General features: G+C 41.2%; 1 protein-coding gene across 5 annotated transcripts; it reads right to left on the bottom strand.

Moving 5' to 3' along the window:
* Positions 1 to 637: 637 nt before the first annotated feature.
* Positions 638 to 24,373, bottom strand: PLEKHS1 (pleckstrin homology domain containing S1). Of its 5 annotated transcripts, XM_032281682.1 has the most exons (13): positions 23,874 to 24,373; positions 20,215 to 20,261; positions 14,937 to 15,025; positions 14,719 to 14,825; positions 13,959 to 14,093; positions 12,559 to 12,634; positions 11,540 to 11,656; positions 9,659 to 9,781; positions 7,375 to 7,481; positions 6,674 to 6,883; positions 5,866 to 5,967; positions 4,192 to 4,327; positions 638 to 1,473 (listed from the first exon to the last, which is right to left on the bottom strand). In XM_032281682.1, exons 2-13 carry the CDS (start codon positions 20,240 to 20,242, stop codon positions 1,294 to 1,296), a joined length of 1,410 nt encoding a protein of 469 aa, XP_032137573.1. In that variant the 5' UTR covers positions 20,243 to 20,261; positions 23,874 to 24,373; the 3' UTR covers positions 638 to 1,293. The 5 variants fall into 5 exon arrangements, with proteins under 5 accessions (XP_032137573.1, XP_032137575.1, XP_032137572.1 ...); XM_032281684.1 differs by lacking the exon at positions 20,215 to 20,261 and having other exon boundaries at positions 23,874 to 24,372; XM_032281681.1 differs by lacking the exons at positions 20,215 to 20,261; positions 23,874 to 24,373 and having other exon boundaries at positions 14,937 to 16,763.
* Between the last annotated feature and the right edge of the window lie 1,181 nt (positions 24,374 to 25,554).

Below are 25,554 nucleotides of genomic sequence, written 5' to 3'. Positions count from 1 at the left end.
AAAAATTTTAATACTTTCCAAACAATCTGGGTAACAGAAATGAAATGTATTTGAATGTCTCTTCTAAGTGCTGAAGGTATTTTCAAATCCAAGTCCAAATACAAGGCTGGCATCAGGACATTTGTTTCCCAGAGCTGGTTTTAGATTCTTGGTTCTGCAACTGAACGGTTATGAAACTTGGAGAAACAAAGAAGGTACCCCTTTCATCACGCCAGGCCTTGGTTTCTTCCACATGAAACAACAGCATGGTAAAATATGCTTTCTGAAGCCTGCTTTTGCTCTATCACTCCCTGATTTGATTAGTGATTTAGCTCTCTGCCTTTGTTTTCCTATTTGTAAAAAAGAATTTTATTGGCCAGGCTGGGTGGGATGGCTCACTCCTGCAATCCCAGCTCTTTGGGAGGCCGAGGCAGGTGGATAATGAGATCAGGAGTTCAAGACCAGCCTGGCCAAGATGGTGAAACCCCATCTCTACTAAAACTACAAAAGTTATGCAGGCATGGTGACAGGCACCTGTAATCCCAGCTACTCAGGAGGCTGAGGCAGGAGAATCGCTTGCACGGCAGAGGTTGCAGTAAGCTGAGATCTTGCCACTGCACTCTAGCCTGGGTGACGGAGTGAAGCTCTGTCTCAAAAAAAAAAAAAAAAAAAAAAAAAAGATTTTATTCCTTTGCCCTTCCAGGATCAATTAATCAATGCATCCATTATTAAGAAAGAACTTTCAACCTTGAAGTGCTAAGTAGCTCTGTTATTGCTTATAGAGCAAGCTGATATTGGCTGCATATGACCCAAACTGCTATGACTCTAAAATAGTTGCTAAGTCTTTATGAGAACAAGAGATACTTATTGAATCCAAAAGGCCACTCTGTCTCAGCACTCTGGCCTGTGGGGTTGATGAGAGGCAGGTGTTTGGGAAGTCTGATCAGGTATCACATCTCCCTTGGGAATCTTGCCTTGGGAACTGTATATCCCTTAACAAAGAAGGAATTCTGTGGACCACATCCTCACAGAACGCAGGATGTATTACATGAGGGACTGATTCAATCTGTGTCTGTGGTGTCTGGGACAATAGCTGAGATAATAAGGGCTTCCATTTCACTTGGGTTCTCCAGTCATCCATGTGACCCTCTCAACATCTCTGATGCAATAGCCAGAGAGGGGTAGTCACCCCCATGGTTAAGATGCAGATGCAGAAATTCAGAGGGGCGTGCAGACCATCTCCTATTACAGGCAGCAGTGCGTGGCGGAGTCAGACAGTCCCGGCTCCATCCTGTTCTGCCACTCTGGGATGTGTTACTCCCCGGCTCCTTTCTGCTGGTTCTTTTTAATGGCGGGACTCCTCTTTGGTGCCCTCGCCACTCCAGGCTTATCCAGTTGAGAAGGTGCAGCACTTTGGCATTTTAAGGAACATGTACAGGATGCAGCATGGAATTTCTCTGAATTTGGGATCCTGCCGATAGTAAGCTTTATTTTCTAAAATACAAGAAAAAAGAAAGTTAAATGACTACAGATTATCTTTAAGATTCTTGCTTCCCAATCTGTCCTCATTCATACCCTTTAGAGCTGGTTTTGAAGACAGTCCTGTGGTGAACTGTAATATCTGGGCCAGAAGAAGACAGGGATGACTTACTTGGCTGCTTGGGTGGAAGGTGGATTTTTATTTTCTGGTGTCCATGGGCCTGAACTTTTAAGGAAGGATCCAGGGAGCATTGACGGTGCTCTAAGGGGCCCAAAGGCACCAAGAATTAAAAAGGCTTCTTGAAACAAGTGAATCAAAATGCAACCACCAGACGGGACTCATCCAGACAAGACTGGTAGAAAATTGAAACTTGATCAGTTTCTCCTTGATCAGTTTCTCCACCTATCAGGTCCTTCCCCTGTACACACCTTCTCCCCTTCCTTTTAAAATCTCAGTTCTCTTCCCTCCCTGTCCCTGCCCTGTTACCACCCCAACCGCCAATTCCCTCATCTGTAGCAGTAACAGGGAGGAGAGTAAATGGATTGGCTTGGGCACTTTCAAACATCGAGGGCCAATGGCTGTTCTTTCTTTGGTTCCACATCTCCCTTTTCCAATATTCTTTGTCCTTCCAGGGACCATGTGTTTGAATTTTAAAAGAGCGGTGGATATCCATGAACACAAATAAGTCAGGAATGGTGGCAGTGGGAAGTAAGGGAATTTTCTGATCTTCCAGATAATCGTGAAGATGGATACTGAATATTTTTCTGTAGCATCTAGGGGTTGTTATCAATTAGAAAGGGGAGGCAGAACCAGCACAAGAGAAATGCAGTTGCCCCCTTCTCATGCAATGAGTCCGCAGTCTAGAAAGGCAGTCAGGATAAACTGCAGCCAGCAACACCCAGGCACAGCTCCTGGATCTGCTCACAGGCAAAAACTCTTCTTGGCTTCTGAATTAATGCCTGGATCTTTGGGTCAGAGTAGTGTTTGGTAATTTTCAGAAAAGTTCAGAAGCTTCTGTTGACCACTTGGCCCCTGTGTGGATCTTCAGCAGAGAAAATGTACTATAGTTACCAGATTGTTGGACTGTGGCCCTGAAATCTACTTCTTTTCCACCATGCAAACTCCCATCCAGTCTTCAAAACCCAAGCCAAACACTACTTTCTTTGAGACACCATCCCGACCTCCTTCATATAGGTTTACTCCATTCTACCTGTGTGATCCTAAGGCCCTGTGTTCATATCTCAGGGCACGCACACTATTGTAAGTGGCATGTAACATGCCTGCTTCATCCACTTTTCTGTCAGCTTCTTAAACTCAGGCTGAGGCCATTTTTGTAGCTCTTAAATTTAGCACAGTATCCAGCACCCAGTAGATGCTCAATAAATAGAAAGTGAATGAATGTGTGCTTGCTCTGCCACTAACTAGTTGTGTATCTTAGACAACTCACTCACTCATCCTCACTGGGATTACTCATTTAGGGTAATGAGTAATAGGGATAGCACAATTCGTATGACCAAAGGGATTATTACGTAGTGCAGAAGAGATAAGACATATTCTTAACATAGATATCCTACATAATCAAAAAATTCCCAGAGCTGGAAGAAATTTGGAAATCATCTAATACAATAGTTTTCAGAAATCTGAAGACAAGGAACTGTTTCTTAAGGAAAGCTTACAGGAAAGATTGGACTAATCTTTTTTCATAAAAGATAAACGTGAGCTTCTCCAGTTGAAGACCCAGCATACTCTCTCCTTCCTCCCCTCTCCTTTCACCTCCATCCCAGGGATGCAAGAAGCACAGTTTGAAAACCAGCCTTTTACTTTAGTGAGAATAAGCTGAAGTCCAGAGAAGGCAGTGAATTTCCCAAGGTCATAAGGCTAGTTAGAAATAAAAGTAGACCAGGGAAGGAATTAACATCATGAAGATCGTAGTGATATTCAGGACAATAGCTAGTCCTTGAAAAAACGTAACATACTCAGTGCATACCCATATATTATGGTTTGTTTTTTGTTGTTTTTCTTTGAGACAGGGTCTTGCTCTGTCTCCCAGGCTGGAGTGCAGTGGTGCAACCATAGCTCATTGTAACCCTGAACTCCTAGGCTCAAGTGATCCTCCTGCCTTGGCCTTCTGAAGTGCTGGGATTGCAAATGTGAGCCACCATGCCCAGCACCAAACATTATGTTTAATTCTTACAATACTCTATGAGGAAGCTACGGCTATGACAGTTTCTGAGATGAGGAAACTGAGGCTTTAAAAAATGGGCTTGTATAACATTCCACGGTTAGTTGTAGTAGAAGTAAAAGTAACTAGTAACTTTATCAAGCACCTAATATGTGCCAGTCACCTTTGTAAGCACGTTACACATATTATCTCATTTAATTTTCCCACAACCAGCACCATCATTAGCCATAATTTTACAGAAAAGAACACCGCACAAATTGGTTGAAGGAGCTCATTTGGACCCTGCACCCATCTGATTTCATGCCACCTCGTGCTGATCTGAAGTCCTGAACCCAGGTGCTCTGTCTCTTAGCCCAGTGCCTTCTCCAAATGCTACTTGATATGAAAGAATCCTAAAAGAGTTCTGAAGGAGCATTCTGTTATTTGCACTTGGTGGAAGAAGGGGGAGCCTTATTAGTATTCAGGGTAGTTTTCAGACTCTGTCTAAGACTTTGATCTTGTTCCATCTGGTACTGATTTGCCCTGTTTAGGGCTGGTCAGTACGACTCACCTCCTTCTGGATGGACCGGGCGAGAAACAAGGAGACCTCCTCCAGGCTCTGGGGCTTCAGGCCATTCACCGCCAAAAGATGATCTCCGTGGCAAAATATGCATCCCAGACGTGGGGGGCCTTCCCACTGAGCCACACTGCAGTGGGAATACAACATCCAACACCAGTGTGAGGCTGAGCTTGCCAAGAAGGCAGGGCACGCGTGGAGTCTACAGGGTCTCCTGACTCTAGGTCACGTGGCACCACCTCTGAAGTAGACTATCTCCTGTTTGGAATATTGTTTCCTCTGTCACTAGTATAGGAGCCTAACCCTTCCTCCAAAGCCCAGCTCAAATTACATTGCCCTTACAAAGCCCCATAAAGTCCTAGATTCCATTCCTCTGCTATAATTCATCTCCCCTACCCTGGACTTCTATTACATTGTGTGACACCTGATTTGTTACATTTTTAAATAAAATGCATTTTACATTTACTTGTTTGTGTGGCTGTCTTTTTTCACCAGGCTACATGACCCCAGAAGTATGATGACACCTTTTTGTTGTTTGTTTTTAAATTTTTAAAACCCCATGGTTCCAGGTAAAGAAAGAGTGCTCAGGATTTGTTGGAAGTAAGGACATAATGATTACACAATGAATAGCTAATGAACAAATAAATGAATTAAAGAATGAAGCAATTCAGTTACAGAGGAGTCCACAGTTTCGGTCAGGTGTTTATTGAGCCTTAGATTGTGGAATATTTGGAAAAATAGTAAATGTGGTTCCTCTCTTCTTAGAACTTATAAGACAACTAATGTGTAGTGTTTACATTAAAGAGCTTTCTTCCCTTATAAAGATGTAATCTTCCATCAAAATAAATTACAAAGTCTGTAAAAAAAAATGCCATATCAAACAGGCAGAGATTACTCTAAGAAAATTCTCTGCCACACAGTCTTTTGTGTCTGTGAGTAGCAGGGTTTTTTTTTTGTTTTTTTTTTTTACCTCTTATCTGGAAGTCTTAGAACCTGATATATTTTCTTCTTACAGATCTTCTATTCTTTTCTTTTTTGAGACAGTCTTACTCTCTTGCCCAGGCTGGAGTGCAATGGTGCGATCCTGGCTTGCTGCAATCTCCACCTCTCGGGTTCAAGAGATTCTCTTGCCTCTGCTTCCTGAGTAGCTGGGATTACAGGTGCGCACCACCAGACCCAGCTAAATTTTTTTAAATTTTTAGTGGAGACGGGGTTTCACCATGTTGGCCAGGATGGTCTCAATCTCCTGCCTGGTGATCTCCCCGCCTCAGCCTCCCAAAGTGCTGGAATTAGAGGTATGAGCCACCATGCCCAGCCTAGACCTTTGATTCTTGTTGACTTTGCTAATTTCACTCATTCATCAAATCCTCATTGTACTGTGATTGGAAATGATGTCCTTGGGCCCTATGTATCCCTGCCCATTCTTCCTCCCTTTGAGAAGTCAGAAATGTGTTGCTTCCTGAACTTTTGGGTCCTGTTACTCCTCTCCCTCAACCCTCGGCTAACTTTCTTACACAATACCCTGATTTCTGCCACAATCTAAGACTTTTTTGTTACAACAGCAAGACAACAGTCAGGGTTGCCAAATACAGTGTTTCAAAATGTCATTGTTCCTTTTATAGCTTCCAGCCCCATTTATAATCCACAACAGTCAAATCTCCAACCTACCATATCCGTCCTGCGGCTTCAGTGAGAGCAAGATAGTTTATGACATCAGGAGGAGAAAGGAAAATGTTCAGTTCCTCCACTTGGCTTTCATCAGGGATGTTACTACGAACAAGACATTTGTAAAAGTCACATCAGGCACCTGGCCCTGGCTCTCAGCTGTACTTTCTGAGCACATTTGTGGCCTCTATTTCTGAGATGATATTGTCCAGGTAAAGGCTGTCCAAAACATTTGAAGAATAATATAAATTTACTGAAAAATCCTCTTGGGATGTGGTAGTGGATGGTAGGTTACAGGAATGGAGGCAAAAATGGACTCAATTGGTTATATAACCATCCACACCAGGCCAGTCTGGAAATGATTCCGTAGAAGTTATGGCAAAGAGTTAAAATTACAACTATTGTACCAAATGCTCTTGGTATCACTTAAGTCCTAAATAACCCATTCCTGATCTATAACGAAGCCTCATGCAACTTGCATGCCTATAATTATACTCATGTAAAAACTGAGTGACAGACTACTCAGATCCACGTGGATCCCAAGTCCTGGGACCTGAAAGACTAGCCAAGGGATAATTTTTAAAAATAGCTGAAAATGCCACCCCAGCCCCGGGGACCACTTTACTCCAGCCCAGCTCTATCATTCCCTTTCCTTGGCCACAATATCAGTGACAGGGAGAAGATGGTCAGGTTCTTGGCTGACTTGGAGATTTTTAGGAACAGCTTTAAATTTTAATTCTAAGTAAAAAATAGTGAGAGGGAGCCTGCCTTGCTCTTAGGGCCCATAAAGTTTTAGAAATTAGAGCTTTACTTGATGAGTATAGACAATTGCACAATAGTTAGTGAGGCCGACCCCTTTTTGCCATTTGTGTTCTGTGCTTCCGTATTGGCAGGGGGAAGACACGAATCAACCCCTGAGCCTTGTTCTTGCAGGTGGAGGCTCCCATCCTGGGTCTCTGGAAGGGTCTGGGGTTCCTCTTTGCTGCTATCCACAGACTCACGGGGTGTCTCTTTGAAAAAACTAGAGTATAAGAAGTTAAAACAAACCCAATTTTAGCATGTGTTTCTGCAGTGTTCCCCTGTGTGTGTCAGATTTAAGTCACTAACAGACATGTGAAGACTAACAAGGTCTTGAAGTATGTCCAACTATCAGAATCACAGCCACAGTTAGAATCAAATCCAACAAACCTTCCTTCTAAAAATGGATATGGAATCAAAATTACTCTTTACAGGGATTAAAGGACAGAAGTGAGAGTATGAGAGACATAAACACAAAGTAGAAAATAACTTCCTTGGGAGATGGAAAAGGTCCTGAGGTTGTCACCAGTGGTTTTCAGTGGGTGGAGAAATGACTCCCTCGTTTTTGTGTGTTCAGATGCCTGAATGACATGTGGAATCTGGGCTGTGGTCATGTTTTGCATCAGTTTATGAACTATTAAAATGAACTGATGGTCACTGTCCCATAACAGCAGATGAAAAAAAATCAAATTTTTAAATGGCACTTTTACTTACCAGGATTTCATTGACATATAATGACCCTCGATTCTTCCAGAGACCTGGTCTGGACCATCAGTTTCAATGCATTCACCAGAATCACTGGAAGCAATGACATTATCCAACTGTAGATAAGAGGAGTACATGTAAGAATCCTATTTTACCAATAAGTCAGGTACCTTCTTATTTCTAGTGTTTATAGCTCTGAGCTCTGATGTAGTATGTACACCTTCCAGTGGATGAACATGGTTCACATTTGGGAAATAATCAACCAACCTTACCTCCACGAGACTGAATCAGCAAAGCTTCTGGCAGACTCAAAGTCAATTTCTTCTCCTGGATCCCTCAGGCTCCCGACACAAGTGTTATTTCTATTGAACTAAATTGCTATTTACCTTTTTGTTTCACCATTAGGCACTTAAGAACATGAAAGCTTTCCCCCAGTCAGTTCTACTATAGAATTATGGCACTTGGTTGGATAGAATTATGGCACTTTGACACAGTGTGAAGCTGGTCTCAGGCTACTATGCTCACAGGCAGCCCAAGTGGCTTCAGGGACACTACAATGGTCTAGAAAAATACTGCCTTTAGAAGGCTCTCAATAGCCCCCTTAGAACAAGAGAGTCACTTGTGGCAATGATTGCTCAAAAACCCTAAGGCCTACCTAAGTTCATCGTTAACCTATGAGCAAAACCTTCCTTCCAATCAAGCCAGTCTTCCCACTGGCCCCCTGCAAATGGTGCTCTTCCATCCCCATGTTTATGCTGTCTTCCTCACCTAGAGTGTCACCTTTCCTTTCTGCCTATTGAAATCGTGTTCAGGCCTGGGTGGAGTCCCACAGCCCCCTCTGATCATCTCAGCTACTGCAGAGTTCTCCTTTCTCTCAATCTCCATTGTATAATTTTGTACTTTTTTTTTTTTTTTGGTCTTTTTAGGTTAGTTTTGTTTGCTTTACTAGACTTTGGCTGTCATAAAGTACCTAGCAAATGCCAGGCCTATAACAGATGCTCAATACACATCTGATTGGTTGGCTATCATAAAAGACTGCATCCCAGGAAACACAAATATGAAAATACTTTGGTGAAAGAAGAACTCTGTGCTCAAATGAGATTGGGAAATGCCATGTGTTGTATCTGACTTGACCATTTACAATGTACCACTGCATACTAAATGCTCTGGGAATTCTGCTAAGAAGCTTGTTTAACTTATTTTAACTGGGTGTTTCCAGAACTTATTTGACCTAGAATGTTTCTTTTATATAAACATATGTCACCATCTTACAAAAAACCCCCAGTTTGGGAAATGATACAGCATTCCCACCCTCCATTCTGTCTTCTTATCTTCCACTTCCATTCTCTTCCCTCTGCAGCCTATGGCAGATATAGCTGCTGGGTTATAGTATATTATAGTAATGGACGATAATTATATATGTTACAGTAATGGAGGATAATTCGGGTTTTGACACTTCCCAACTCAGAAGCCATCGCTTCCCCTATGCTGTCTACAGAATGAAGTCAACTTGGAATTCAAGACCCATCTTGGGCTGGCTCTTTTCTTCTGTTCATCTCCCACTATGCCTTCCATGCACTCTAGCCCACTGAGCTATTCCCCATACACACATCAAATGACGTGTCATCCTGGAAGCCTTCCTTGCCTCTAGTAGAGAGAAAAAAAATCTGTCCTTTTCCTATTGCTTTTGGAGCATGTTGACCATGTCTTTTGTGCAGAATTATCCTGTGATAACTGACAAGACTGTGTGCTCTGTGAAGGCAAGGTGATGTCAGGAGCATTAGTTTAGCCACCATGCCCTGTACAGTACAGTGACAACTGCTCAGAAGGCATTCAGTAAGGACTTCCAACTGATCCATAGACTGATCGATACACAGCACACAACTGATCACCCAAGGACCTTGGCTCACATTATTCTTTCTGCTAAGAATGCAGAACAGAAAGACTCCTCAAGTCAATCCCCCACGTCCAAATTGTACTCATAATGTATAGTCAAATGTCATCTCATCCCTGAAATTTTCCTGATTTTTTTGTTTGAAAGTCATCTCCTCTTCCCAATGCTGGTGCACCCCTGGTATTTTATAAGCATCTCTCTTTAGCATAGAACCCTTCTCTCTTGTATTACCACTGGCTCCTAGTCAAGTGTCTGTCAGCGCCATGAGCTCATCATCTGTATTTGATTTATCTCTGTGTTCCCACTGACCCTCGCCTAGTGTTGCACAAAAAGTGCATGGCAGGAGTTCAGTAAGTATTTGTTAAAGGATCAAATGATGAATGGACAAGAAGGGGTTACCTCTAAAAGAACACTTCGAGGAGTAAGATAATGACTCTCTTCCTCCATATCTTGAGTGGTTTCTGATGACAAATCTTGCAGATGAGCTTGCCTAAGTCCTGGAGAACTTTTTTCCATTAAATGCTGAAGAAAAGAGACAAAAATGCTTTGCTTTTTCTTTGCAAGAGATGGAATTAAATCACATGCATTCTGGAAAAGCCATAATAAATTAGTTGGGTTAAAAAAGACCACAGGGTCTTCCAGGGTTATATCTGAAAGCTCACACAAGTCAAACTTGCCTCTTGAGTCTGGGTCAACACTGAGGATGAAAAAATATAAGCCCGTCACTCAGGCTTTTTTTCTCTACCTCTTGGAACAGTCACTCAGAACAAGTGGTTTCCTTCTGTGGGTGATTTTCTAAGTCACTAAACTCTGGAGTCCCCATCCTCACATTTTTCCTGTTATCATCCAATGCCATCTGAGAATGTAGTTAACCCAGAGTCATGGCGTTGCGCCTTCTCTCCTGCTCCATATTTTTCTTTTGCATTCTGCTCACACACTTCCACCATTTCCATAGCAATGTAATTTGGCTGTGTTGATCATGTGATAGTGTGAATTATAGGCTTCCAGATGATCTAGATTCAACCACTATTGTCTTCCCTTCCCCACAGATATATAATATTCTACTAAAGTACCTTCTTTGCGTGGCAGAAAAATTCCAAGAACAATGCCTCAGAGCAGGGAGTTTGGAAAAGACCCTGAATGTTCTCTAGAAAGAAGGCACGTTTTAAAAAATTAGGTATGTTTAAGTTCTGTCCACATTTTAAGATCCAAGTTCATGGAGCCAGATCATGGTGAGCTGGGGGTAAAGGAAGATTCCCCACTTAATTTAACCAACAGCAACACCACCACCAAGCAAGGCAAATAGTACTCTTAACTTGAGCTGGTTTAAAAATTACTGGATCTATAGTGTGAAAAGGCAAAATGACCAATAATGTTATCTCTGGGGGGAAGGAGATATCATGAGTGGAAAGCAACAGGTACATACTGAAAAGAGTGAGGCTTCCTAACTGCTGCATACCACCATTTCTACTCACTAAAGGAAGAACTGAGGGGAGGTGTTTGGCATGGTGAACTTGATATGCTATGAAAAGCTTTCAAAATAGTTGGAGAGTTACCAACTAGATAACATAAGGGATGGGACTCATTAGATGGGCTTGGTAATACATGGACAGGGCAAAGTCAATGGCTAAGTCTCTAAGGAACAAAATAGTATCCATGACAGAGATGAAACCACTTGGCATGTTTATGACTCATATCCCAAGCTGGGAACATTACAAATCCAAAAAAGCTGAAGGTCCAATTATGAGTCACTTTCAAGAAGCAGGTACATTATATTTTAGGTCCTCAAAAATGGATTTCATTAAAAATGAGGATGAAGTGATAGACAGCTATAATGAATGGGAAGCAAGATTGAAGATTGATCAGGGTAAAGGGAGGAAATTAACAAGAAACTTGGCCTTTGCCTGAGGAGTACAGACAGAATGGGCAGAAATCAGGTGGTGGTCGGGAAATCTTTTGGCAGAGGGATCTGTGCCCTCTGTGTGAAAGAAAGGAAGAAGTTGCCAGCCAGGTTTTGGTTTAGCAAAGGGATCTTACCCTAGCCATACCCAAAGCATATAAAGAGCATCCAAAATGGATGAATACATTGAGAGGTATTCAGGGCAAGCCATGAGGCTCATCTGTGATATGGGATAAACATCAGGGCTAAGAATCATTCTTATAGTACATCAGGCTTTGAGGAAGGTGGGCATGGTTAAATGCAATTGCTAATTGGTAAGATTCTGAAGCATTAGCTGACTCCCAGGTGTGGTGTCCTGAGAAAGAAGTGAACCCCATTACCACATCTTGGAGACCGTTTCTTGGCGAGCTGGAGCCAATAGGCTCTGATGTGCTGGAAGGGCCAAGGAGAAGGCTGGGGTAGAAGAGAGTTCTTTTATTACCCGGTGAGAGTTCCTCCTGCTCACAGAAAAGGAATCAGTCAGGGCACAGTTGATCTCTGTCTGAAATAAATTTTAACTCTAGAAATGGGCTCCTTGCCTCCTGTCTTTCCCCACAGCGATCTAACATTCCTGCGGCTGGCCTGCCAGCATTATCTCACCAAGATGAGAGCTGAACTTGTCTCTCTCCTGTCTCCAAACCCTTGAGGACATTTAGCCTGACCCTCAAAGATGACCAGCGTTGCCCTCAACCTATCTTCTCGACTGTCTCTTTCTGACGCCCTCTGCCCCAGTTCCCTTTTCTCTAATCATTTCCATCTACTTGAAGACATGCCTTGATTTCTCCTTTTCTTTGGCTTTTGCCGTAAGCATGGAACAACCTAGAAAACATGTCACAGAAGATACCGAGGGGCCAAAGTTCCATCTATAAAGGTCCACCCTGAAAAAGGACTTGGGGACATTACTAGAGGCCCTTATGAAATAAATTAAAACCTTGAAACTACTAACCACTCACATGAAAGAGATATTCTATTAAAAATGCAAGATAGATGAAAAACATTTTTATAGAAACTGCCCTAGACTTAGTCATTCAGAAGGAAGCTTGTTATGCACTTTGAATAACAACGATGCAAAAAATACTGTATTCTAAGCTACTACTTAAAAATGCCACAGTTAACTTTTCCTCTCTCTACCACAATAATAAAAATCCGAAGTGTCTGTATTTCAGCTCTCTCGCAAAACACAAAAGAATTTTTTTCCTATTGTTAATCATAAAAAGTAATAAGGATGTACATTTTCTCACTTATTTATTCCTTGCATTAATGCCAGTTGCTAAGGAGGCAGAAGACAGCTACCATTGTTTTCTGTTGAAAGAGGGTTGTGTTCAGGTGCCCTGTTATATTATTAGTGATGTGGAGTCACCTCTGTGTTCTGATGTGTTGCTTTTATATCCCGGCATAATGATGACATGATGGAGACCCAGTCTTTAATCTTCTCCCTGTTGATAGGAATAAACTTTCAGCTGACATGTGGCAACAATAGTGCCTGCACTCCTTTTGAACCAGGGAAGGATTCTTTTATGCAGGTTAGAATGGCAGTGAAAGCAGGTACCAGCAAAATAAGGATTTTTCCTAAGTAGCTTAAATGGCTTCACCACCTCCACATTTGCACACTAAAATTAATGTTCAGCCACCTCTGCAAGGAAAGCTCAGAGAAAGGGAAGAAAAGTAGAAAATAATGGTAGTAATCACAGGTTTTGGGGCTTTCGGCTTTGACACTGATATCCTCTGTGTTCTCAAGCAAGCCCCCTAACCTGTCAGTGCCATTTTTGTGTAACTCTGCAGGTATGCCTTCCCTTAGGAAGCGCATGCATTGATGAAGAATGTGCTTGAATGAATTTGTATAGTCACATCTTTTTTTATGGGCTCACAGGACAACGTAAAGCTTTGCTCAATTTGAAGCAGATCAGGGTTTTCATATGTTGGTTTTGGCATTGTCCCCCTCCTCTGCACAGTCTCCCCCACACCAGCTTTGCCTCTACCTCAAGAAGATAATCATCCATGAAGAGTCCACTAGGCACCTTTGCTAGGACTAGAAGCCCCTCTTAAAAACTGCATGCTTCTTAGAGGGCAAGCCTAGTTCCTACCTAATATACGCAGCTTGCTTGTGTAGATGTTTGTGTATTGGGTTCTTTTACATGGAATGCCTCTGGGGTGATGGTGATTGTTATTGGTTGAAATGCACCCTCCCCATCCAGTTTGTGTGTTTCAGTTCCATATCCCAATACCTCAGAATGTGACCTTATTTGGAAAGAGGGTCATTGCAGATGTAATTAGTCAAGATGAGGATGTCCTGATATAGAGTGGGCTCCGAATCCAATTATCACTGGTGTTCTTATAAAAAGGGGAAATTTGGACACAGAGCTAGGCATATAGGAATAACACCATGTGAAGACTGGAGTTTTGTTGCCACAAGCCAAGAGAACTACCAACAGTTAGGAGAGACCCCTGGAACAGATCCTTCCCTAGTGTCTTCAGAGAGAGCATGGCTCTACCAATACTTTGATTTCGGACTCCTCATCCCTAGAACAACGAGACAGTAAATTTCTGTTGCTCCAAGATACCCAGGATGTGGTTACAGCAGCCCTAGGAAACTAGCTCAGTAACTTTTCAAGATATTTTATCAAATAACGGAGATTGCCAAGATGGCGTACAAGGCTGGAGCATGGGTTCAGAACATGTTCATGGGGATAAAATGTTTTCTTTCTGGCTTGTTTTTGTTTTGCATGAGGTAGATGCTCTGTGTTATCTTACTTCTCTCACCTGTCATAGCCAATGAGGAAATATTCCCTGTTAGTGGTTCTGATGGACATGACCTCTTCAGGGTGGCATTTAAACATCTTCTGCACAGATTGCATCTTTTCCTGGCTACTTATGCCAACTTCTACACTCGAATTTCTATTAGATACAGACACAAAGTATTAAACCAAGATAAATACAGAAATAGAAAACTGACATATTTTATATTGGGATTCAAATGGAATAAAACTTTAGATGTACTTGATCCACGTTTTGAAGATTGCCCAATAATTGTAGAAGGTAAGCTTGGATTTTTGATCTGGTTAATTAATAGTTAAAATTATTTTGTTTAGCCTGAGATTCAAAAATTTCTATTTTGGTTGAATTCTTGATTGCACGAGTCATCTTTTTCAATTTTGGGGTACATATTTTAAAGAGAAGGCCAAAAAAAAAGCTGATCTAAATATTTTTTAAAAATCTATCTTGACTTTATAAAATGATAATTTCATCTGCTCCCTCTCATCCACAAATTACTTGAATCAAACTCCTTAACTGAATGCCTATTAAAGACTTACCAAATACAACATACATTATGAAACAAATACTCAACTATCTTTTACTCAAAGTGCTCACTATTTTAGCTGCTATTCAATCACAAATATTATAACAAGCTTGAAGCCTTTGGTTCCTTTGGTCGATTATGTAAATTTCAATTTGCATGCAACTTATCACTGTTTGACTTTATAGTATTTGTTGTTATAAAAGTTTCTTGTTCGATACACACTGATCAATTTCAATGGCACCTCGCTGAATATGGTCTTTATAATAGGAAAGACTAAAGCTCTTTTCCCCACTCTTTGACAGGATAAAAAACCGCTTTTTCCAAGAGGTCTGAAAAATAAAAAGATTTTATGTCTCAGTTAAATCTCAGAGGAAAAGAAGGAATTTTTAAAAATGCTCATGAGGCTGGTGGGAGGCTTGTTAATCATAGCAAATACTCACCACAGAGAAGAACAGCTGAGAAGGTGGTGATTTAATAAAGTAATCTTGTTTGCAGACTTCATTTTCATAATAAAATGTAAATTGTTTGCCTAACAAAAGTGAACAGAACTCAGTTTGTTCCTCATAAATTTCTGAAAAGAACTGCCTCATTTGGAAAACACTATTTATCTCCGGAAAGGCCTTCAGATTATTCAGTAGTTATGGAAAAGAACACTTATAATAACCCAAGAAAACAAAGGACCAAATGTCTGATTCTTATTTCTCCACAGCCCAGACCTTCATTCAAACAACATTTGAAAGCATGTTAGTTTGGCTCATACCTGTCTGGCTTTCTGTTTCTAGAGTATGTCTTTGGCTGTCTACGTGTGAGCAAAATTTGGCTCTATTTCCATTACAGAGGCATGATAATTCTGCATTGCCCTTTGGCCTAGCAAACAAAAGCAAAAGCACTGCTATTAAAAATGCTGTGGCAAAAACTCTTTGGGGAAGGGGAGCAGGTGGAGTTATTGAAGAAGTTGGGAAGGGAGGGAAGGTAAACACAGCCACCTCCCTAGAATTACTGGATACTATCCTAAAAGCCCCAGCAGTTGTATTACCAAATCCTGACTCTGTTTTCACTTAATAAAGAAGCTCTAATTTCTTAGTAAAGGCTGCCCTTTCCAAAACTAAGGACAAACTAAACCTACAGTCTGTATGTGAAGGCAAATCCAAGCTAAAACAAAAACAAAAACAAATCCCAAATGAAGAAAACAAAAATGACAATATTGTGTTTAACAACACTAATTGTGTTTTTCTAAATAATGAATGTAATACATATTTATTGTAGACATTTTAGAAAATATAGAAACAATTAAAACTGCCTGTAATTTCATCACTTACAGGGAAGCAGCTAACATTTTAGAAGCTTCTTTATTTAATCACTTCTGCCACTCCATTTTCAATAGTGAGTGGGTTTACTTTTGTCTGCTAAGCCAAAGGGCAACATCTACTGTCTCCCTCAAATATTCAAGAGTGCTGATTAACACATATGTGTGCTGAAACTACTGAGGCCAGAGAAAGAACCATTAAAAAAGATCAGAGATTCAGAAAAAGTGCCTGTTACCTCCAGCCAGACTAGAAACACTTATAATTTACAGGGCATTGGATAGAGTTCTCAGGAATGTCTTGCCTCAGTGTGAAGAATAATTAGCTCTACACTAATTATTGGCTCTGTACTGAGCACTGCTCCAAACCCGAGTAACAAATCATAAAGGACTTAGAAGAAAGTGGTTTCCAAAAAATTTGACTGCATCCCAGAACAAAGCTCAAGATTCATAGGAATACAAAGATACTCAGGACCCAACAAGGTAAAATTTGTGGTATTTGGCAATCAGCCAAGATTACCAGGCATACAAAGAGGAGGAAAACATGATCAATAATGAGGAGAAAAGTCAATCAATCAAAACAGGCCGAGAACTGACACAGATGTTAGAATTGGCAGAGAAAGCAATTAAAACAGTTATTATCACTGTATTTTTAAGAAGTTAGGGAGAAATATAAAAGATAGAAGATCCAAAGTGCAATTTTAGAGATGAAAACTACAATGTCTCAGAAAAACAATAACAAGACTGGATGGTAGTAGGAGCAGATTAAATGTTGTAGAAAAAAAGATTAGTGTACTTACAGGCATGGCAGCGGTAACTATCAACATAAACAGTGAGAAAATAATTGGAAAACTCAAAAAGAGCACCAGTACACTGTGGACAATTTCAAGTAGCCTGGTATACAAGTAATAGGAGTCCCTGAAGTGAGAGAGTAAGAAATAAAAAGTATTCGAAGTAATAACACTAAAAAAAGATACACAAAGAAAAGTACATCCACGCATGTCATAACTGAATTGTTCAAAACCAATGATAAAGAAAAAAAAATCTTAAAAGCAGCCAGAGGAAGAAAAGACCTATTGCATACAGAACAAAGACAAGAAACAGTGATATTGATTTCTCATCAGAAAAAAAAATGCAAACAAGAAAAAGTAAAACAATATATTTAAGGGCATGGTGGCTCACAACTAATCTCAGCACTTTGGGAGGCTGGAGCAGGTAGATCTCCTGAGATCAGGAGTTTGAGACCAGCTTGGTGAACATGGCAAAACCCTGTCTCTGCAAAAATACAAAAATTAGCTGGGCATGGTGGTGCCAGGCTGTAGTCCCAGCTACTTGGGAGGCTGAGACAGGAGAATGGCTTGAACCCAGGAGGTAGAGGTTGCAGTGAGCCGAGATTGTGCCACTGCACTCCAGCCTGGGTGACAGAGCAAGACTCTGTCTCAAAAAAAAAAGAATTCCTAAGGCCCTTAAGAATGATATTAAATCTATTCTCCCCGTTCTCTATCAATAAAACAACAAAGCCTGGATGACAGCATATCTGTTTATAACATGGTTTACTGAATATTTCTAAGCCCATTGCAGAGACCTATGACTTAGAAAAAAAAGATTCCTTTAAAAATACTACTGATCATTGAAAATACACCTGGTCACCCAAGAGCTCGGATGGAGATGTACAAGGAGATTAGTGAGGTTTACATGCCTGCTAACACAACACCTCTTCAGTAGCCCATGGATCAAGGAACAATTTCAACTTAAATCTTATTATTTAAGAAATGCATTTCATAAGGCCATAGCTGTTATAGATAGTGATTCCCTGATGGCTCTGGGCAAAGTTAATTGAAAACCTTCTGGAAAGGAGTCACCATTCTAGATGCCATTAGAAATATTCATGATGCCTAGGAGGAGGTCAAAATAACAGCATGAACAGGAGTCTGGAAGAAGTGGATTCCAATACTTCTCGATAACTTTGAGGGGTTCAAAACTTCCTTCAGTGGAGGAAGTAACTGCAGATGTGGTGAAAATAACAAGAGAACTAGAATTAGAAGTGAACTCTGAAGATGTGACTGAATTGCTGCAATCTTATGTTCTAACTTCAACAGATAAGGAGCTGCTTCTTACGGGGTATGAAAAGAGTGTTTTCTTGAGATGGAATCTACAGCTGGTGAACATTCTATGTTTATTTTTGAAATCACAATAAAGGCCTTAAAATATTACATAAACTCAGCTGATAAATCAGTATCAGGGTTTGAGAGGATTGATTCAAATTTTGAAAGAAGTTCCACTGTGGGTAAAATGTTATCAAACAGCATCACTTGCTACAGAGAAATTTTTCATGAAAGTAAAATCCATCTATGTGATTGGTCAACTTCATTGTTGTCTTATTTTAAGAAATTGCCACAGCCATAACCTGATTATTCAGCGGCCATCAACACTGAGGCAAGACCCTCTGCCAGCAAAGAGATTATGACTCACTGAAGGCTCAGATGACTGTTAGCAAATTTTGGCAATAAAATATCTTTAATTAAGGTAGGCAAATTGTTTCCATAGACGTAATGGCATTACACACTCGACTGCAGTGTAGTGTACATGTAACTTTTATGGAATCCAATAAATTCGTGTGACTAACTTTATTGTGATGTTTCATTGATTGTAGTGACATGGAAATGAACATGAAATATCTCTGGCATATGCCTGTATATGTCTCATATCAAAACTTGAACAAATTGTATACTTTATATATAGTTTATTGTATGACAATTATAATAAACTATAGTAAAGATATTAAAAATATGACCAACCTAAAATGCAAATCTGACCATGCCACTTTCATACTCAAAAGGCTTCAACAGTTACCTGTCACATACGGTCAAGGTCTGGCACAATATGGCACCACCTTTCCGCAGCCTCATCCTCTATTATCCCGTGTCCTACCTTATAAGCATATTCTGCTCTGACACATTCTGCTTCTACACCATTTCATTGCATTGGTCATGCCATTCCTTCTGCTGGGATGTGCCTTCTTTTCTGATTTCTTTTAAATCCCTGCTTCTCCTATAGAGTCTAGCTCAAATGCCTTCCCTACAAAACTTCACTGGATTCTCATTATTACTTATATGCTTTTTCTTCTTCAGACTCCTTAGTATATGTACTTTCATCTCATGATTTCCGTCACAGCCTAATCTTAATTTCCCAGCACAGTGACTCGCATATGTTTAAGTTCCCAACAAGATTTTATTTTATTTTTTTTGAGACAGAGTCTCGCTCTGTTGCCCAGGCTGGATTGCAATGGTGCAATCTTGGTTCACGGCAACCTCTGCCTCCTGGGTTCAAGCAATTCTTCTGCCTCAGTCTCTTGATTTGCTGGGATTACAGGGGCACACCACCACACCCAATGAATTTTTATTTTTAGTAGAGACCGGGATTCACCATGTTGGCTAGGCTGGTCTCGAACTCCTGACCTCAAGTTATCTGTCCATCTCAGCCTCCTACTGATAAGATTTCAAAACTCTTTGAGGGCAATGACTCTTATTTATTAATCTGTATATCCCCTGGTACATAAAGCACAGAGACTTACTAGTAATAGGTGCTTTGTAAATATTTTTGAGTTGAATTTGGATAATTTATCTTCTAAGTGACTTCATCCTAAACTCAGCTTTTCTATCCACTCACCTACAAAGAATTGTATGAATATGAGCAAGGATATTTGAATGCCATACATTGAGCTTCCCTCATAATAAGCCCTGGTGACAATGCAGGCAGCTTCTTGAAGTGCGAGTTTCATGTAAAATTAAGAAAATATTTTCGAGTCTTTGCTGGTCCGTAGTTTGCTATTAACATCATCTTTGGCAATGAATGGAAAATTTGGCTCATGAGAATCAGAAAATGCTAAACTTCTAGACAGGTGAACTCTTATATAATAATCAACTGAATCCAAAAGTTCCTGCTACACTCACCAAACCAAGAATCATTGTCACAGAATGTCACCCATTATCCCCACTAAAACTAAGTTCTGGGGCTGGGTGTGGTGGCTCACACCTGTAATTGCAGTACTTTGGGAGGCTGAAGAGGGTGGATCACTTTAGGCCAAGGAGTTTGAGACCAGCCCGGCGAACATGGAAAAAACCCATCTCTACTAAAAATACAAAAATTAGGCAGGTGTGGTGGTATATGCCTATAGTGCCAGCTACTCAGGAGGCTGCGGTTAGAGGATCGCTCGAGCCCGGGAGGTTGCAGTGAGCTGAGATCGCACCATTGTACTCCAGCCTAGGCAACAGAACAAGACTCTGTCTCAAAACAAAACAAAGCAAAACATGCACATAAAACCACCAAGTTCTGTATCCTGGTTAGCTTGAAGTGAACTGTGGGGCATTTTCAATAAAAAGATTTCTGCTTCTGAGATGATACCCCTCGAGTACCTGGACTCTTCTGAGGTTTGGGTTCCATGATGGCTGTGTGTCCTTGCCTGTCAAAAGGAAGGATCAGTGTTAGTCCTCAAGCAACAGTATGTGTGTTTCATTGACTATCCACTGAGTCCATGAGTATTGGGATTGTGCTCACGGATGTTGCTGAGACAGGTTATGAGTCTCCCCTTTCCATTCTTTCTTTAGTATTTCCCTCCCTGTCCCTGAGGCTGACGGTAGCCACGGTAACCGGGACTCATCCAAGCAGCTTGTCCTCACACGGTGGGTGGCTCTGCGGAGGTGTTGTCAAGATGACTGAAGGAGCTGTCTCCCTTGGACTTTCTCTGTTCTTGCTTCAAAAGTGGCTTTGATAAGAGAGCCGGGGGATGGCAACACCAAGGAGAGGTAAGAACAGGGCAGAGGACAGGACGCCATGGAGACAGTGCAGCTGAGAAAGCGTCACTGGCTGAGAGGAAGCCCAAGATAAGCCCTTCTCCATGCCGGGGCCTCACTTTCTGCAGGGGAAACTTAAGAACAAGGACCAGGCCACCTCTTCAACTGCCTCAGTCATCTGAGTGGCCCCTCCTCAGGGCTGCTTGACTCTGGGGGCTGAGGCTAACCTGCAGAAACTGAATCTGAGAGCCAACTTCCTTTCCTGGCCAGCTGCTGGTGATCCTATGACCATCATTGGATGGAGAGAAGGAACTCCCTCAGGGGAAGGGCTGCAGGGCAGGTGAGGTCATCTTTGAAACCAGGAATTTGTTGGTGACTTTTACCTTAAATTATTAAGACTATCAAAATAGAAGGCCTTAAAAAGGGAGGTGCCCAAGCAGCCCCAGGTAAGATGGGGAGGAGGCAGAGACCCTTGACCCTCCTGACCTCTCCCTTTCTTCACATAAACTCATTCATTCTTAGCATGTACGTGACTTACAGCAATTCTTTAATTAGGTGTGTGTATATGAATATACAGACATGAAAAAATATACATTCAGGCTGGGTGCAGTGGTTCATGCCTATAATCCCAGCACTTTGGGAGGCTGAGGTGGGTGGATTGCTTGAAGTCAGCAGTTTGAGACCAGTCTGTCCAACATGGTAAAATCTCGTCTCTACTAAAAATACAAAAACTAGCTGGGCATGGTGGCAGGCACCTATAATCCCATCTACTTGGGAGGCTGTGGTAGGAGAATCACTTGAACCCAGAAGGCGGAGGTTGCAGTGAGCTGAGATCACACCACTGAACTCCAGCCTGGGCAATAGAGCAAGACTCTGTCTCAAATTAAAAAAAAATACATATATATAAAATATATATATTCAGAGATGGAAATCCTGAGATTAAAGCAAGTTTTCAAAATATGCTTTTGGTGGTTTGTCAGAGCATTTCGAAGCTCTTTGAAGACCAGTGGGATGGCTTTCCTGGACCCTGGAATCATATCTACTCTGCCCCTAGGGAAATGTTTTCTCCCTTGAGGTATCCTGTATAATCACAGTAGTGGTAATTTGAACAAATTACAACTTTTCTGGGGCATCTGAAGTCATATGTTGAAGAGCTGGTGCCCTTAGCTCTCGCCTGGTATAGCAGGCACACTCAGCTCTGTGCAAGGAGCTGTGATGACTGGGAAAGATGCCAAGTGATTGAGACCAAAGGCTGTTGTTTCCTGGAAGAGCAATTCTGCATGAGAAAGAGAACGTAACCTCTTTAAAACCTTTCCCACTCCCCAAAAGGCATGGGCAATATTTAAAAAATTATCCCTGAGATTTTGTATCAAATCCATGAAGTTCTTCCCAGTTTCAAGGATTTCGTTGCCTGAAGAGCTGGGGACAAGTGGTTTTCAGCCCATTACCTTTCCCTCTGTCCATGTTTATGAGACTTGGCCACACCCCCTATGCAGCTGTTAGCCTGTGAGTCACGGCACTCAGCGATCTGATTGGAGAACTGTGCAGGAGAGATTAGCTGTGGGTGACATTTTTAAAGCAGAGTGTTTTCTGCAAGCTGTTTTTGAGTTGCTGTTTGTCAAAAAGCCAAAAAATCATTTTTTTAAAAAATATATTTCTAAAGCCTTTAAAGTTTATAAAATGCAGTTACATACATTATTTATTTATTTATTTTGCATCTCAGAATGGCCTTATTCTGAGATAGCTCACTTTACAAATGAAAAACTGCATTTGAGAGAACATTGAGGTGCCTTGGACCTATGTCTCCTGGCAGGACTCCACACAGCACTGCATTCATGCTCATGCACATTCCCAAAGGACATTTGCACTTCCTGTGCCCTGTGGATGTCAGTGTGCTTTGGAGGACATCTCTATCCTTCCAGTGTCTGTGAAGGGCTCCAAAGTCATATGTTGAGGCCGCTCCTCCTTTATCTCTCCACCCACCAAAAAATGAGAGGACAGATAAGGCATTAGGGTGTGGTGGTTAAGAGTGTTAACTCTGGCATCTGGGTTTACATTTCATCTCCATGAATTATGAGGAATGTGATCTTGGATACCTTAGAATACTTCTCTATGCCTCCATTTCTTCATCTGTAACATGAAGATGGTAATATTACCACCCTCATCAGATTGCTGAGAGCATCACTTGAGATACCCTGTAGACGAGCACTCCTCAGTACGTAATAGAAACTCAATAAATGCTAGTTGTTGAGGCCAGGCACAGTGGCTCATGCCTGTAATCCCAGCAGTATGGGAGGCCAAGTGGATAGATCATGAGGCCAGCAGTTCAAGAGCAGCCTGACTAACATGGTGAAACCCTGTCTCTACTAAGAATACAAAAATTAGCCAGTTGTGGTGGTATGTGCCTGTTATCCTAGCTACTCAGGAGGCTGAGGCAGGAGAATTGCTTGAAACCAGGAGGTGGAGGTTGCAGTGAGCTGAGATCACTCCACTGCACTCCAGCCTGGGCAACAGAGCAAGACTCCGTCTCAAAATACAAATACAAATAAATAAAATAAAGTAAATACCAGTTAGGTTCTTTCCAGCTCAGACATTCTATGATTCTGTGATTGTTTAATAATGGGTAGCATTTTTTGAGTATTTAATACATTCCAGGCACATCTAAGCAATATGTATATGAAAGATTTCATGTATACATATAATAATTTCACATATACATATAAAATCTCATTAGATCCTCATAACCATGCTCTAAAGCTTGTACTGTTTTATAATGATACAGTGCCCATTTACAGATGAGGAAATGGTTATCAGAGAGGTTAAATAACTTGACTTTGATCACGTAATTAAAAATAAGCAGAACCAGAATTCTAACTTCAGAGCTGGTCTTCACCACTTTGCACTTCCTTCGATCTAAGAAGGTAGAATTAATTATTTTCCTAGTTCTGCTTCCATTGCTTGTTGTTGCCCCCAAACAAAAAAGAAAACTTTTCTGATTTAGCTGTTTGATCTCATTCAGGAGAATCTCCCCACAATCACTGCCTAACCTGTTCATTATAACATGATCTGGGATTTGGTGAATACAAGATACAAAGACGTCAGTCCCATTTCCCTTTGACTATACTATAGTCTAGGAAGCTTATGAAGAAAGAGCCCATAAGAGAAATACTGGATATCTGCAAAATCTTCCATTTTCAATTTTGCAGTTGCTCAATTGCAAAAAAGCTTCTAGATAACCCCAGCCTTGGAAGTCGAAACCAGATATACCAAGCAGTACTTACTGGAAACCAAGAAGTCACTGGTCCAGTGCTCAGGAAAGTGCCTTGTCCCGAGGATTCCTGAACTCACTCCTGCTGACTCTGAGCCTTGGTGCCTGGGTAAGGATTGAGCACAAGCTCTGCTTGAAATTTGAACCACCAGGAAATTCCCAAACGACTATCCTTGAGCAGATTTCATTCTTGCCAGAAATTGAAATGGAAGCTGTGCCCTCAGGGGGAGTTCTGGGCCTTGATTCTTGTGGCTTGCCACAGAACTGCCCTTGGTGTCCCAGCTGTCTAGCATCAAAAAATGAAAGCAAACAAATTAAAAAAAAAAAGAAAAGAAAAAACAACTCCTGCCAGACTTTGGACCATGGTCACAATAACCCTTATTGAGAACAACATCAGCCTACCCTTGACCTTCTGCAGTGACTACCATTGAAAAAAACCCCTTTGCCTCCCTCAGCCATATCTTAACCAATAACTTCCTGGGAAGGGTATAAAGGGTTCTTTGTACCAGATAAGGAAATGAAAGCCTGGTTTCTCTAACACATGCCAATGTTTTCCAGGAAGCGTTGCTCATTCAGCCATAACAGGGTGTTATCATCAGCAGGGTGGCACTAGGTGCATTCCCATACACAGCCTCCCAACGGCAACTGAGCAAATGGTCATTCTTACACCTGCTGAGTGGTATCCAGCCACCAAAGGGTTGTAGGTATATTTTCATGTATATTACACATATTTAGGGAAGAGAAAGAAGTGACAATGAATTTTATCCTGGTCTACTACCTTTAGAAGTAAAAGTACATCATTTTAATCCTCATCCTCATGAGGGTAGCTGGGCTCGAATCAGCTCTGCCATGGATCCATTGTGTGGTCTTGGCAAGTTAACTTGAGTTTTCTGAGTCTGTTTCCTCATCTGCAAAATGGAACAGATAACAGTAATGTCATAGGATTTTTGTTTAAGTAAAATTTGACATATTAAAAGCACCTAGCACAGTACTTTATCCACAGTTAGCATTCAACAGAGGTTATTTCTTTGTTTTTCTCTTTTGCATTCTATGCAGGGTAGGGGTTATTGGTTCCTTCATTTAGCAAACCTAGCTGGACTTCAGGCATGCAGAAATTATTAATATATTGTTGCTTCCTGCACAGGACCAATGTGGAATTTGAAAAGTTCCTTTTTAAAGTTTCCTTTCTTGTTAAAGAATAAGCCTGCACAGGACCATTGTGGGAAGTAAAATTTCCTTTTTATAGTTTCCTTTCTTGTTAAAGAGTAAGTGTGCAAATAACCCTTTGTTAAGCCCTATTCCACATAGCTGTTAGACATCCCATGCTTACAGGCACGTAGTATATTCTATGTCCTTGTGCTTTAACCAAGATATCTGTGCTGGATGTGCTCACAGGCATGTCCCAGCTCGCCGTTGCTTTTACCTGTTTAGAAAAGTTTTAAGTTATTAGCCAATCAGGTTTTAGTTTAGATTGTGAGGTCTGGCTCCAGCCAACAGAGATCAGACACAACAGTAAGGACAACCCCAAATGCGTAAGGAATACATTTGTGTGTTTTCTTTTGTTCATTGTACTCTCGTGGCAAGATGGCTAGCAAGGGTACCTTTCCTGCCATCCAGGAAGTAAAAATTGTGTTGCTAAAAGATCCTTTGTCTCAGTGCTAATTTTTCTTTGCAGCACTGAGCATCTATTTCCA

This window comes from Sapajus apella, unplaced genomic scaffold, assembly GCF_009761245.1.
Source record: "Sapajus apella isolate SASKATOON/1434 unplaced genomic scaffold, GSC_monkey_1.0 scaffold13, whole genome shotgun sequence".
Lineage (NCBI taxonomy): Eukaryota > Metazoa > Chordata > Mammalia > Primates > Cebidae > Sapajus > Sapajus apella.
The sequence above is the reverse complement of the archived record's forward strand: the minus strand, read 5'-3'. Positions and strand labels throughout refer to the sequence as shown.

What these genes read in the sequence shown, in the direction of transcription:
- PLEKHS1 (XM_032281681.1), bottom strand. Translation starts at nt 15,086, where the DNA reads ATGAGGCAGTTCTTTTCAGAAATTTATGAGGAACAAACTGAGTTCTGT. An exon ending in CAATTGTCTATACTCATCAA is followed by an intron (nt 5,968 to 6,673) that starts GTAAAGCTCTAA and finishes TCTTGTTCGTAG; the next exon opens with TAACATCCCTGATGAAAGCC. An exon ending in GAAGCCGCAGGACGGATATG is followed by an intron (nt 4,328 to 5,865) that starts GTAGGTTGGAGA and finishes TTCCCACTGCAG; the next exon opens with TGTGGCTCAGTGGGAAGGCC.